This window comes from Setaria viridis, chromosome 3, assembly GCF_005286985.2.
Source record: "Setaria viridis chromosome 3, Setaria_viridis_v4.0, whole genome shotgun sequence".
Lineage (NCBI taxonomy): Eukaryota > Viridiplantae > Streptophyta > Magnoliopsida > Poales > Poaceae > Setaria > Setaria viridis.
Window position 1 is genome coordinate 19,855,756 of NC_048265.2, and position 14,843 is coordinate 19,870,598.

Consider the following 14,843-nt stretch of genomic DNA (forward strand, 5'->3'; position numbering starts at 1 on the left):
TCACACAGCATCAAGTGCTTGAGTTGTGTACTGTAAAGATAGTAGCATACTAGCATGTCAACGAGGTCACAGACGCAGATGTCAGAGGGACGCTAGTCAGTAGTCACCTAAACTCAAGTTCATAAAAGAACTACAACAAATTAGCTCTGCACGTCTGCGTGTCGGGATGATCCACCCTGTTGATGTTTGAATGTCTCATTACACTTGGCCACATAATTACTTGATAAACATGGCTGCTTTTCGCTGACGATCAATAAGGGCATCCATAGTAGTGATCCGATTCGTCGAGGAGGGAGACAGAGACACGCAAGTAAAATGGTTGAGTCGATTCATGCACCGAAAGTTGTGTGGATCCCACGAAAAGGATAAAAAAAATAGGCACAACTCTTCCATTCGTCCACCGCCTTCCTTCCTCCGTCTTCCTCCGCTGCCGTTTTTTTAATCTCTATTGAGTCGATTCATAAATATGGATCGGATCTTCTCTCTCCTCCGATGAATTGGACTTCTCCAGTAATGATGAGTCGCTTTGAGCATGCCACCTAGGTCCATGCACCGGCCACTGGAGAAGCCTTAACTGAGATGATTGATCATGAATACCATTTCCTTTAGAACTTGTATAATCCTTTAGGCTTTAGACAAGCAACTGTCTGATCAATATGAACAGCTATATGTCCACCCTAGTTAATTGACAGCAAATCAAGTTACACCAAACCTCCGGCACCAGCACCATTTTTGTGGAGAGAGGAGAGCTCACACTCCTTGTCATGGTCATCCTGTTCGTCTGCCATCTCCAATGGCTTCATGGTGTAGAAACGGAAGCAGATGATGTAGTAGCCAAGGTTAAGCACCATGAGGCAGGTGACGAGCCAATAGTAGCTATCGATCCTGCCCCGGTTGATGTTGTCCTGAAGCCAATCGCCGCGGCTCCGCGTGGCGCGCTGCACCGCCGTGACGAGCACCGTGCCAAGGTAGTGCCCGATGGAGCTGGCGAGCCAGAAGAGCGCGGCGGCCGTGCTGCGCATGCTCTCGGGCGCTTGGTCGTACAAAAACTCCATGTGCCCCACCGACGAGAAGGCGCCGGCGACGCCGTGTATGGCGAACTGCGGCACCAGCCAGAACACGCTGAGCGGGATGACGGCGGCCGGGTCGTCCAGGAACCCATGGTCGGCCGCGACGCCGCGGCGCTTGGTCTCGACGAGCGCGGCCGCGCCGACGCCGAGGATGGAGATGGCCAGCCCGATGCCCATGCGCTGGAAGTAGGTGATCCCGGACGACAGGCCCGTGACGCGGCGCGCCAGGGGCACGAACGCGCGGTCGTAGAGCGCCAGGCTGACGAGCATGGCCGTGGTCCCGAAGATGGACATGCTCGCCGGCGGGATCTCGAAGCGCCGGGTGACGTGGCGGTCCATGGTGCGCGCCTGCATGATGGTGAAGGAGCCGTTGTGCGAGCCGGCGGTGGCGAGCATGATGCCGGCAGACCAGATGGGCAGCAAGCGGATGATGGACTTGAGCTCCTCCACGCGGTGCACCGTCGACAGACGCCATAGGTCCGGCTCCCCGGAGTCGGAGATGTCGCCCGGCGTCACTATTGCTGCCCGGTCCAAGAACCTGAATTCAATACGTTAGTGTATTGTTTGTGCGAGAGCTTCCATAAAAACCATAAGAGCTAGCACAGCAGTGAGAAATGTTAAAGCAGCTCGCACTCTTCCTTAAAAACCTATGGTTGCATTGCCCTGCTTTGCACTGATGATGTAACCGCCACAAAAAGTTGCCGACACGAGTAGTACCATTCAAGCACACAGGCATAGATGCAAAACTCAAATGAATGGACTTACGTGAGCTGGTTGGTGTGCAGTAGCCTGCCGTTGGTTGAGATGAGCGCGTCGAGCTCCTTATCCTGGTACAGTATGCCGGCGTCCTCCGGCATGGCGATCTTGCGCTTCTTGAACGCGGCGGCGGCGACCTGCGCGAGCCGCGTGAACGGGCTGCCCCCGGGCTTGAGCCGGACGTACAGCGGGTACCCGACCACGAACACTACGATGGAGACGAACATTGCGACGGCCGGGATCCCGAACCCCCACCCCCACCCCACGTTGTCCTGGATGTACACCACCACCGTGACCGCCAGCAGCGCAGCGATCCCCATGGTGAAGAAGTAGAGGTTGAAGTAGCGCCGCTTCCGCTCCGCCACTGCCCTGGCGGCCTCGGCGCTGCTGCCCTGCTTGTGCTGCTGCTCTTGGACCTCAGGCTCATGGTCGAACTGGTCGGTGCCGAATGCCACGACGCTGGGCCGGAGCCCGCCGGAGCCGATGGACGTGCACAGCAGGGAGAGGTACAGCACGCCGAGCTGCCACCCGGAGGCGCGGCGGCACGGCGCGTTGGCGCCGGGAGCGGGGGAGGAGCACGGCGCGGGGCGCAGCGAAGGGAGGAGCGCGGACACGACGAGGCCTAGCATGCCGAGCTGGTAGAAGACGGAGCCGGCGATGATGGTCCAGAAGCGGCCGGCGAAGGAGTCGGCGGCGAGCGCGCCGAGGATGGGCGTGAGGCTGGACGTGCCGCCGAAGTTGGTGAGCAGGTTGGACGCGTCCACCAGCGGCAGGTGCAGCTGCTGCGTCAGGTACGTGATCATGTTGGCGCCGAAGCCGGCCGTGGCGAAACGGTCGCAGATGTCGTTCCCTGCAACGGAGAAGCAAGCCATTAGAACATCTCGACGCGCCAAGAACTGCACGATCGTTGTTCAGGATCCTCAGGTGGCAAATGTTACATGTACTATGCTGCTGGCCTACTCACCAAGTATGAATGGCATGGTCCTGAAGCCCCCCTTCTTCTTCTTCCTCTGCTCTCCATCTCCGCTCCTACCCACCGCCGTGGAAGCCATGGCTGCGCCTGCCGGGAGCTCGCTCCTTGCTATGCTCACTATTCACCAAGTGAGGTGTGTGGTGCTCAAGCAGAACTGGCCGCGCAACAGTGGGCTATGGCCCTCACATGCCCCTTACTGCATGTGATGTGAGTATGTTGGTATGGAACCACATATTCATCACATACACGCCGACCTGGTATATATAAACTAGAGATGTGGTAGTAATGCATCAAAGATCAAACCCTCTCCGCACAACCAAGCTGGTTTTTACAGCCACAACACTGAGCAAGCACCTCAGGCCTGTCGCGGCAGTGAATGCCGGCACCGAACCGTAAACGCTGCGGCGCCATCAACAACCGTGCTGGGAAAACCAAGCAGACTGTACGCCGCCAGATGGGGGACGCGCGGCCGCTAGTTGCCGTCTGCATCTGCGCGGAGTGGGGCCCGTGCCACGGGCTCACGGGAAGGCTGGTGGTGCAGGACGGCCGGTCGGTGCTGTTCGGCGCTGCAGCTAGGCTGTGTGAGCCGCGGACGCCCACAGCACAACAGCTCACGGCTGTGGTACCACCTCTACGCGCGGCTGCGGTGCCCATGCATGCCTGCTGAACACTTCCAAGTGCAAGATGCGATGGATCGGCAACTTTTGCCAGTCCACAGGAACCTCAAGCCGGACCGGGACAGAGATATCTTGCAGTCGTAACGTGACCTTTTCGTGCCATTCTATCCAGAGCCGAAGCGCATGCAGGCTGGGGATACCAGCCCGCACCGAGATCGCTGTTCCGAACAAACAACACCAGTGCGCTGACAGGCAACAATCAAACCGCCGGAAAGGACGAGCACAAAAGTTGTGTACAGTACAGCAACTTCAATGATCGATGGTTCTGCAGGTCGCGTCAAGGCCATGAAACTGATCATTGAAACAAGGAACAGCTTGAGGCACCAATAGGTCCTTGTCGATTTCGGACAGAATCGGAAGTATCTTCTTCACTCTTTCAACCTGATGCCAAAACACAAACCCGTTAGAATAAGCGTTGCTGACTTGCCGTGGAAAGATCCTTGAACTTGAGCCGTGCGGTTTGCCGACTCAACCTGATGCTGCGAAAAGGAAAGAATGGGAGTAAACTTAGTTGCTCGTAGTAGGCGCACACTGATTGGAAGGGCAGCGCTTAGATTTCCACATGTACTGACATTACTAACGCTGTCAGCAGGACGGAACAAAAGGATTAGAAGAAGATGGTAAATCGCCGGAGTATGACAACATTGACTGATGCAGAATCAATCTTTCTGAAAGAAACTATGTCTTCGAGTTCCAGACTTCCAGTTGCCATAGCCAAGTATATAATAGGATCTTGGCCGCTGCAAGATCGGGACGGGCACCGGGACCTTCCCGCTTGTTCGCTTCCGGCACGGCCGCTCGCTCGTGGCAGATTCGGCGCGCGGGGCTCGTCTGGCGTTTTCCCACGGTGCTGCGGTTCCGGCCAGGGCCAGGAAGAGGAGGGCAGCGTTGTTGCGCCAAGCGTGGAGAGGGCGCCGCCGGGTAGTTTCGGCCGTGCGGTCCGTGTGCTCGGCGTGGATCGTGCTGCGAGCGCTCGTCTCTGGTCCGTCGTGTCCCACGCTCTGCCGAAATCTTGTTGCTAGTCCTATCGCTAGCAACACAGACGTGGGAGTGGGATAGGGCAATCACAGCGTTATCAGCTAGTTCACGGACTCACCGCCCGCGTCCAGGCGATTTGCTTCCTTGCTCCTGGAGCCAGCTGCACGCGAGTTGGATGAGACGTGTATTTCTGAGCCAACTTCAGGCGAATGAGATTTCTTGATCCGAACTTGAAATTTAAAGGGTGGATACGCGCACTGTTGAATTGCGTAGTGACTATCCAGTTCTAAGATACAGTAATAAGTAGTTCCTATTGTGGAACCGGAGAAACTGGATAACTAGTTGACTGTTGTGCTCTGCCAGTCTCTAGCTCTGGATACCACACACAATTATATAGCCCCACATGGGCCAACCTATGGTGCTTCGTGCCCTGATACTAGGCTCTTCTAAATTCAGGAAAACTCTTTTCAATGACAACCTACATTCTTAATGGTCCTTTTACCCACCCCAAAAAATTCCAATAAAACTGCAATGAAACCAATTGCAGAGTATGGATGATCAAGATAAATAGAAAAATGAATAGTTAGACAAATCAGCATGGGGGTACAAACCAATATGGATACAAGTAAACATATTTCAGTGTAAATGATTTCTTTTCATTTTTTTAAGAATTTCAGGGATTGTCCCATAGTCCATTAGCATAACTATCAGGACTGTTACAGCCAGGCACGTCATCTGTACGACTGTGCCTGTGCGCAATGCATCGGCTTTTAAAACAAAGCACTAAAGCAGCCACAGCCGCGAAACAAGTTCTGAGAAATAGCAAGACATCTAGAAGGCATCATACTGGAGCAATGAGAAACAGAAAAGACATCAATGGTTGCTTCCATCAGAAACCGAAAGCCAAGTTCTCTATCTAGGGGTGTGTAAAGGATTTTGATACTTAGCTATTTCCTGAAATTTTCTTTCTCAAGTTTTAATAAACTAACTCTCAAGTTCTGAACTCGGGATACAATAAGTTTGTGAAGTTACATCTGCTTAAGTCGACCCATGGTCTGTAGCAGACCAGCAGTAGTCTGATCTTGTGCTAATTCTAATACCACCGAGTAACTCTAACTTCAGCTATTTGCCACTGAATAACTCAATCTTCCACAAATGCAGCTAACTTTTCAAAACATGTCACTATTTCTCATTTCCATCTTCCCCACTACTGTGACTCTGTGAGGACGTATATGAACTACTAACTTTTTTCTAAACGAATATGAACTAATACTCATTGTGTATAAATTGTAAGCTGTTGAACAGCCAAGAGCTACTAAGCCTGAGTGCTTGACTCACCCATCAGTGCAATAAATTTGTCAAATTAGACAGAAATGCAACGTATTTGCTACTCATTGTAGTAATATTTGCTGCAATTCAAAAAAATTTTGCTGAGTTCACAAGAATATGTAGCTTGTTCTGTAGCATTTCCACTAACTGAATGTCAAATCATGATCTTCAATATTATCTATCAGCTAATGGTGCAGAAAAATCATATAATTTGCTTGATGTAATGGTTTGTGTTGCTATAAACCAATGCTACACCTAAATTTAGGACCATCCATATAAAGAGTTAGCAGCAATCATGAAATTTGATGTTTATTTTTTGCTTTACTGGTCGGGGGAAACTGAAAATAGTAAGATATAGCCATAGGACATTCAAAGACTTCATACAAGAACTTAGCATCAATTCTTACAATTCATACCTTGTGCCTAGGCAAGCTTCTACATCAGATCCAGGAGCAATCTTTCACACAACAAAAAGTTCCAAAATGATCAAGGTTCACCATCACACCACCTTAGTCACTGTCATTGTCAATAAAACCAAAATAAACTTCATATTGGATTGACTCAACAACCTCCAATGCTTGAAAGGTTAGTAATGTACAGGATAGTAGGATGTTTATTTGCCCATAGATGCAGACATCAGAGGAGGCACTAGCCACTAGTCAGGTTTGGGACAACCCACACTGCATTTGGACAAAGATACCATGCATAAACATCAGTGAAGTAGATACAATTCGGCCTCAGGCCAGGGAACTCATCAGGGTGTACACATGCTGAGTGGTTCAGCCCTAAGAAAACCACATGTCCTTGCAGCGCTTTTGCTGGCCGTAGCTCCACCATTCTGTGCCCATGAGGAATAATCTTGCCAATCTGAATCCTTACGCCTGGGGGTACTTGTCCAAATTCCGTGCCATCGTTGCCCTGACTTGCAGCAGGTCTCCCCAGGGTGTTGACACCAGGTGCCTGGAAAGCAGCTTGACATCATCGGCAACACAGCCTAGTGTTCCTATCACCTCAACATTTGGCCCTGAGAGGTCCCAACATTCGACCACTCCATGCACTGTCACCGTGTAGACTCTGCCATCATGGTGGATGATATCAGAGTACTCATCGTATTGGTGAAATTTTGCTGTGAAGTGCTGCCCGCCTTCGAAGATGTCGCGGGTGACTTCGTAGACGTTCTCCTCGCCCATGGTCGAGGCTTGCCGCCATTCACTGTCACCTGCCTTGGCGAAGGACAGAGAGCGCCTGTGGCAGTGGATAATAGCGGCGGTGTAGGCGGCACCGCCTGTGCCGGTCGATGACGGCGCGCTGGATAAGATGGCCTTCTGGTAGAAGCAGCTGCCGAAGGACTCGGCATCGAAGCCGGAGTACTCGTCGTGGACGTATGCCACGACGCCGCCGTCGTCGCTGCCGTAGCCGGGGAGGACGCACTCGAAGTCGGTGACCGGAGGGAGCGGGATGAAGTTGGCCGCTGCCGACGGCCGGGCGAAAGGGTTGTAGAGCACGAGGTTGGAGCGCTCGTCGGAGGCGACGATCCAGCCGTGGGAGGCGCCGCAGCAGCGGAGGGAGCGGCCGCCGGGGAAGGGCGCGGTGGGGAAGGAGGCGTTCCCCGCGCCGAGGAGGCAGCGCAGCGTGGCGCTCGTGGGGCCCCCACACATATGGGTGTCGTCCGGCTCCCAGGAGAAGAGACAAGGGGTGCGGGCGAGCGGGACGCCGGCGCCGGCGGCCACAGCGGCACGCCACGCCGCGCAGACGCCGGCGTACGCGAGGGCGGAAGGGGCGTCCAGGCGGCTCAGGACGGCGATGAGGAGGTCCCTCGGGAGGCTTGACCAATCGGGGCTCCCGGATGGATCTGACATTGGATTGGAGCCACCACTCGAACAGAGACTGGGTTCGTCACTGAAGACGAGTCGATTCGGGTGGGTTCGTCACTGATGGAGGAGTTTGATCGCAGAAGGGGAGGAGGCAGCAGCTAGATGAGGGAGGATGCTGGCCGTAACATTCTACGGGTGCCGCGGTGAGAACGGAGACCATTCGGCTGTGGGGAACTGCCGAACTGTAGGATCCGGAATCCGGTCGGTCCCGGGGGGGAACGGAGTACGGACGGAGAAGGGAGGGGGCTGCTATGACGTCGAAGAAACAGCCCAGGAGAAGCCCATATCACTCACAAACGATTATATACACAGCCCACTAACGGATTCATTTTTGTGTCATGCCACTAACCCTCAACTGCTGGTTCTTATCTATCTGTACATGGAAAACAATTGAAAACACTTCCCACCAAGAGTTACACCCCCTACCTCTCATTAAAGACCAGCCAAATTCCTCAAAAAGTTTGACAGTGGAGGGAGGAGACGGAAAAAATGGAGGAAGGAAAATGATTCTGCCAATTCACCGTGTTTTTTCACCACGGCCGTGGTCAACTCCAAGAGTACCTAAATTTTTTTTTTCCAAAATTATGTATTGGGGGTTCTCCTAAAAAAATTTCCCCTAAAAACATATCAATCTACAGCACATCGCTAATAAATTGCCCCCAATATTTCAAAACAGGCCACGTCATCGTATTGGACCCATCAGAAGAGACGCGCGGGCGTGTGGGATTAGGATCGGGGGAGAAACGTCAACGCTAAAATATACGCGGTGGCAAGCTATTTTTTAGCGTCGCTAAAAAATTAGGAAAGATTTGGGTAGACTGTTGGAGTTCATTTTTTCTCTTTTTCTCCTAAAAAAATATTAAAATTAAGATTAGCAGCTTTTTGAAATTGCTCCCGCCCATCCTACCCGCCCCCGTCAATCACGTCGGCACACCATTCCTTTCCTTGCACGAGCGCCGGGCGCCAGCCCCCTGATTCCTCTCCTTTCCGTTCACGAATGAGCGCCGCCTACTGATCCACCTTCCCGATCTCATATCCTCCTCGTCCCCTCCGATCCTATCCCATCTCCAACTGCGGCGGAAGCAGCCGTGGCTCCCTTGGCGGCGCAGCCCCGTTCCCTCCAATCTCTTTCGTCTATCGCCACCGCCAGACCACGCCGGCATGCCGTCCCTCCTCGCGGTAAGCTCCTTCACCTTCATCTCGCGGCACGAGCAGCAGTGACATCCATCCCAGTCTCACCGCCTGCTATCCGCCTTCCTACCACTAATCCCTCATTTTTCGTCCTATCATCGATCCTCTCGGGTGGATTCCTCCGCGCACACTGCCATGCACCAATGCTGACGCCATGCACGCTCTCATCCGCCAATGCAGTTGTTGGCAGCGCTGTGGTGAGTGGTGACTGACGAGTGGTGAGGCATCGATGCTATGAATTGTGGAGAAGTGTGCATCAGAGGTATGTATTGCCGTTGTCTTGACTATGCTTGGAGAGGATTTCGATCATAGGGCTAGCAGTAGCAGGTCAATGTGCATCAAATTCAATTGAGCGATGTGCTTGTTTTGATTTTTGGGTGATGAATGCTGTTCCTGTTAGTGAGCCAATGTCTGATTGTTTGTCTGGTTAGATGCATGTGCTTGTTTTGATCTTTAGGTGATGAATGTTGTTGTTTCTTAGTGAGCTGATGTCTGATCGTTTGTCTGGTTAGATGATAAAAGTTTTGCACTCTATCTGCTCAGAGCTTACAATTAATAATTTGTGTCGCTTTTGGGAATATAAATTGTGTACGATGTTTATCTTTACTGGTTCATGAAGCTTTGCAACTCGAATGATGTAGGAGTGGCATCGGCAGAAGCTCGTTCTGGTCGTGTGCAGGTTGCTCCATGGGGGAAAACATCAGTAGGTGATGGAGGTCGTCCTGCTTCTTTGATTGAAGCTCCCCAAAATCTCAGATCTTTAAAGTTCAGTACGATATAAATATAAAATCTCTCCAGGCTAGGAACAGAAATGGTTTTAAGGTATTAACAATACAATTTTGGCCTATTTTTTATGTGAATCTTATATCAATCCTGTCTGAATGCAAGCTATGCAAATTTTAGGTGTCTTAAAGATAGTTTACAATCAGACACAGACAACTCTTTACAAAAGAATCCATGTATAAGGCAAGGAAGCAAATCTGAACAGGAGGGAGAGGGTATGTAGTGCCTACATGCATTTACATCACGTTGTCTGTTGTGATCGCAAATAATCTAGCTCAATACAGTTGATTCGGTTTTTCATGCTTTTACCTAGAAAAGTACCAATTGTAAAGGGTTGAGCCAATTTTGTGAACTGTCTCTGGATTTTAGTTCCAACATAGCAATTCAATAGGACAATGTGTATGTGTTGAGTATCTTGTCCTGTAGTATAGGACACTACTAAAAAAAATTAGTTTCAGTTTAAATCTCACCAGAATTTATTTTCACTTGACCAAGTGAGGCAACATTTCTGATAAATTACAGCCTCGAGCACAAGGGAGAGGGAAGTTACATGATGTACGTGAACACAACGGGCCATGAGATCTATGCATTTGTGAATGGGAAGCATGTCGGTCAGTAGTATGCTCCTGCATAATCGATCCTAATCTTGTCACCTGATGCTCGTGAATCTTTAAGACAATTGAGCTGTTCTACCTACTATGTGCAGTTAGAACGGAAATGGGATCCTGGAGCCATGGCAGAATGTACAATAGTAATTGCCATGTTAATGTTATCGACGATGAAATTTTTAAGATCAGAAAATGACTATTTTAATAGTAGTATGTTGTTTGCTTGTATTATATAGAGCATGCCTTGTGAATGGGATGTATAACGAAGCTGTTAAATGACCGACTGGCTCCTCACTTGCTTGAGGCCCTTTTGCTCTATATTGGAAATTCGATTTGTGAATTATGTTACGTTAACATGGACTAGATACTCCTTCCGCCCCAAATTACTATTCGTTTTGGCTTTTCTAGATACATCACTTTTGCTATGTATCTTGATATAAATAAATAAATATATGGTGTGTATTTAGAAAAGCTAAAATGATTTGTAATTTGGGATGGAGGAGTATGAAAGAATATGTTACTGATTATTTTCCTTTTGATTTTGTTTTATTTGCAGCATTTTTAGCAAACAATAACTTACCTTTCCATTTTTGTGAAAATACATGTGATGTTTGAGCTGTTCTCACGATGCAATCTATTTACTGGGAATGGCCTGTGTTTGTGAACAAACATGTGCAGTTTGACGTATCATATTAGATGGATTTAATTTCTTTTTGGGTTAAAAACATGCATAAATTGGGCAATATGTAACTGATTGCCTCTATATTTAGGAAATAAATAAAAACAAGAAATAAATTAATTAATAGTTGATCAATTGAGCATCCATACGAGTCAATTGATTGTAGGGTTTCTTTAATTTAATTAATAATTGATTGGCTCTACAATTTTACTAGATTTTTTAAAATATAAGTAGGTGTTTACTGCAAATCATTATTTAAGTGTTTACTCCAATTAATGATTTTAGGTGTTTACTGCAAATCATTATTTAAGTGGACATCACATCCAAGCCGAAATAAAGCAACACGTAGTATGTCGACGTCGACCTAACAGCTGACACCTGAGCGGTGGAATGGCGCGAACATCACAAATAGACGAGCAATATGGACACGTGCGGAATATAGCTTGTTCGTCTTGCACTTCAGTGGCGGGAGATGAAGCTCTTGATGGCGTCGATGAGCTCCCGCGCCCGCTCCCCGGTGACGGGGTCCATGTCGACGGCGTACTTGTTGAGGTAGAAGGAGTGGCTCATGCCTCGGTTGATGAGCACCTCCACCTCCTTGCCGGCGGCGCGCAGCGCGTCGCAGTACTCGAGGTTGGTGTCGCGGATGAGGTCGTTCTCGGCCACGGACACCAGCAGCGGCGGCAGCGGCACGGACTCCAGCGGCGGCGCCTGCGAGCCCATGGGGCACGTGAACGGGTGGTCCTTGGTCGCGCCCTCCGGCAGCGCGTAGGCGAGGAATTTGTCCAGCATGTCCAGCGTGAAGAACACCGAGTCCGCCTTCGCCTCCAGCTCCGACCGGCTCCGCGCGGCGCGCACGAACCCGGGGTGGATCGGGATGCCGCCGGTGACGCGGAGGGGCGCCCAGTCGGCCGCGTCGCCCCGGCCCACCTCGGCGGCGACGAGGTGGACGAGGTTGCCGCCGGAGCTGTCCCCGATGAGGAACACCCGGGACACGTCGGCCGCCTCGCGGAGGAGCGCGGCCGCCGGGTCGTCGAGGGCGCTGCCGTCCTCGGACAGCACGATGGAGCGGAGCCTGCGTAGCGCGGCGACGCCCGCGTCGATGTGCGCGGGCATGCGCCGCTCGGGCGCGAGCGGGAGCTCGACGGCGACCACTACGGCGGGCACCACGCACGCGAGGCGCGCGTAGAAGTGGTGGTACATGAGCCAGGACGGGTGGGAGATGCAGAAGCCGCCGCCGTGGAGCTGCAGGATGACGGGCAGGCGGCGAGCGCCGCCGCCGTCCTCGGAGCCCTTGGCCACCTCCGGGAGGTACACGCGCAGGTTGGGCTCCCCGGGGAGGTCGTGCAGCGTGTGCCCGTCGCGGGGCGCGGCGTACGGAGCCACGGGCTCCATCAGCGGGAGGGCCTCGGGCGGGCCGGTCCAGGTGCGGTCGACGCTGCCGTCGTCGAACACGCGCAGCCAGCCGGACACCTCGTCCACCACCTTGCGGCCATCCACCGCTCGCACCTGCTGCGGCGGCGCCTGCTGCTGCTGCTGGCAATTGGCAGGGGCCATTTCCTTCGCCGCTGCAGGTGGTGCGACGTGCACTGGGGCAGGCCGGCTAAGTTCTCGGGGGTGTTGTGTGAGAACGGCACGACGCGCGCGGTGGAGATGGTTGGCTTGCACAGAGGGACGCCGGGAGCTGAGGCTTTATAGGCAGCGCGCGAGCTAGCACTCGGGACCGGGAGGGGCCGGGAGACGGGGCAAGATGCAAAACTCACGATTCATCTCACCGTTGATTAAAAATGAATGATTCGGGTTCCCATGCAGCCAGGTGTACAAATGAAATATCTTGCTCGAGACCGATCTACCTGAGCGGAAGTTTCAGAGTGATTGGAGGGGGATTTCCGGAGCAGAACTCCGGATGGCGACGTCGGAGTGCCGAGGCGCGAGACGACGGGGTAGCAGGTAAAGGCTAGGGAAATTCGTGTGCCGTGTGGACCTGTGTGTGAAGGAACGAAACCAGACTGGGAGTCCGTCATCTCGTGCCGCAACTTCCGATCGAACACGTGGGGAAGCTAGTGGCTTTGGAGCGTGAACTCGGGCTCCTGACCCAGCGAGGAGCCGAGGACTAGAGGACTAGAGAGGGTAGCTAGTCTCGAGTCAGTCAGGTCAAGGAATAAGCTATTTCCTAGCAAAGAATATTTCCTAGCAAAGAAGAGGAACGCTCGCTAATCGGGCAATAATCGAGCTACTGCTGGAAACCTCAAATTTACCGAGGGTTGGAAACCTCAAATTTACCGAGGGTTGGAAACCTCAAATTTGCCGAGTGTTTTTATATTTACCGAGTGTTTTTATATTTGCCGAGTGCATTCCCTCGAGTACTCAGTAAACAATGTCTTTACCGAGTGCTGAGATAAAAACACTCGGCATATAAATTGCACTCGGCAAAAAATATATTTGCCGAGTGTAGGAAATAAAACACTCGGCAAACAGCAACTCGACACTCGGCAAATAATGGACACTCGACAAAACGCCACCACGTGACCGCCACGTGCGACGGCCGTCAGATGGCGTATGGACCGTTAGCACTTGTTTGCTGAGTGTCTTATAGAAACACTCGGCAACGTCATAGGTTTACTGAGTGTTCCTACAAGGTACTCGGAAAAATAATAAGTTTTTTCACACTCCAAACTTTTTCTACTCTCCATGTACAACATGTGGTACTATATGTTAAAATTTGGTATATTTCTCGATCCATTTGCTATATTTAAAGTTTGCCGTTAAAATTGATGCTGAGTGTTGGTTGCCGAGTGTTACACTCGGCAAAGCTTTTATCGAGTGTTTTCGAGGCTGTGCCGAGTGCCCCGGCAAACATCCTCTTTTCCGTAGTGAGCGCGTTATCTGACTAATTGACTTGTTAAGTTGGTCATGTGCAGAGGGCAGAGTGCAGCGAGGGAATAGCTTATTCCTTGACCTGACTGATGGACAATGATGTGAAGTTGGTCATGTGCAGAGTGCAGCACTGTCGTTAATTGGGCTATGGACCCTCATTCAGTCACTCACTGGGCTTCTCACTCGCAGGGGAGTATTTGGGGGATAGCACGCGAATGGGTGGATTCATCCAAGGATCTGAACAAAGTCTTGTGAGTATACTTTGAACATCAGTCTCACCAGAATCAATTACTATAAATACATGTTGTATGAAAAGATAGAAAAAAAATAAAAATACATTTTATAGACTTGTATGAAGTTCGATCTTTTTTAAAAATCCTAATACGCCATATAAAAAGAATTTTTGGGGTGTAATGCAACTATAACAAGCATCGATTAGTCTATAATTTATTTCTCATTTGTCCTTTTATTTTAATTATTATATTTTCTTTTTTCAAGTGCTATTTTTAGAATATATCCTTCAATGATGGTAAAGGCTCAAATGTAAACTGGAGATGGTTCTTCAGTTTACCATTTTGTTGGCGGTAGTTGCTGTTATTGGTTATTGGTTAGCAAAATGAAAGTGTGAACTAAGCTAGTAAGTTTCTTGTGGTCTGGTCTTTGTATGGAGAAGCTAGTAAGTTTCTTGTTAGTTGCTCTTTGTGTGGAGCCATCGAACTTATAAGGCACTTTGGTACATTTTGAACACCGAAATACCAAAATAGTTCAACTTGTTAGGCCGGTACATATTTTGTCATAGTAAATTTTGTAGTCAAGTTTGGCACAAGAAGAAAGTTTACTACAAACTAAACCATAAAAAAATTACCATGCTGCGGATTTTTGCCGCACCTAAGGAAAATCTCTATTCATATTATGGATTTTACTCCCATCGCAAAAGATTATTTATCTTTTTTAACATAGATCACTATTTCTGTTAGAATATTTTTTTTGAACGGACGGCAAGAGATTTGCTGAATTTTTATTAAAAGAGAGAGAAAAATAAAAAAAA

At 50.4% G+C, this 14,843-nt stretch overlaps 3 protein-coding genes across 3 annotated transcripts; all 3 read right to left on the reverse strand.

Annotated features, from left to right (window-relative positions):
- Positions 1–575: 575 nt before the first annotated feature.
- On the reverse strand, positions 576–3,241 carry LOC117849867 (protein NRT1/ PTR FAMILY 3.1). Its single transcript, XM_034731582.2, has 3 exons — positions 2,791–3,241; positions 1,836–2,676; positions 576–1,608 (listed from the first exon to the last, which is right to left on the reverse strand). The coding sequence occupies exons 1-3, from the start codon at positions 2,876–2,878 to the stop codon at positions 702–704; spliced, it is 1,836 nt and encodes a 611-aa protein (XP_034587473.1). The 5' UTR covers positions 2,879–3,241; the 3' UTR covers positions 576–701.
- A 3,064-nt stretch (positions 3,242–6,305) lies between these two features.
- LOC117849123 (uncharacterized) lies at positions 6,306–7,994 on the reverse strand. The gene has a single exon (XM_034730713.2). It carries the CDS (start codon positions 7,640–7,642, stop codon positions 6,659–6,661), a length of 984 nt encoding a protein of 327 aa, XP_034586604.1. The 5' UTR covers positions 7,643–7,994; the 3' UTR covers positions 6,306–6,658.
- A 3,175-nt stretch (positions 7,995–11,169) lies between these two features.
- LOC117847586 (probable carboxylesterase 17) lies at positions 11,170–12,702 on the reverse strand. The gene has a single exon (XM_034728809.2). It carries the CDS (start codon positions 12,473–12,475, stop codon positions 11,378–11,380), a length of 1,098 nt encoding a protein of 365 aa, XP_034584700.1. The 5' UTR covers positions 12,476–12,702; the 3' UTR covers positions 11,170–11,377.
- Between the last annotated feature and the right edge of the window lie 2,141 nt (positions 12,703–14,843).

Excerpts from the sequence above, each read along its gene's own strand:
- LOC117849867 (XM_034731582.2), bottom strand. The coding sequence starts at position 2,878 with ATGGCTTCCACGGCGGTGGGTAGGAGCGGAGATGGAGAGCAGAGGAAG. Across the intron at positions 2,677-2,790 it reads GACCATGCCATTCATACTTG|GGAACGACATCTGCGACCGT; the intron begins GTGAGTAGGCCA and ends TCTCCGTTGCAG. Across the intron at positions 1,609-1,835 it reads CTGCACACCAACCAGCTCAC|GTTCTTGGACCGGGCAGCAA; the intron begins GTAAGTCCATTC and ends TATTGAATTCAG.
- LOC117849123 (XM_034730713.2), bottom strand. The coding sequence starts at position 7,642 with ATGTCAGATCCATCCGGGAGCCCCGATTGGTCAAGCCTCCCGAGGGAC.
- LOC117847586 (XM_034728809.2), bottom strand. The coding sequence starts at position 12,475 with ATGGCCCCTGCCAATTGCCAGCAGCAGCAGCAGGCGCCGCCGCAGCAG.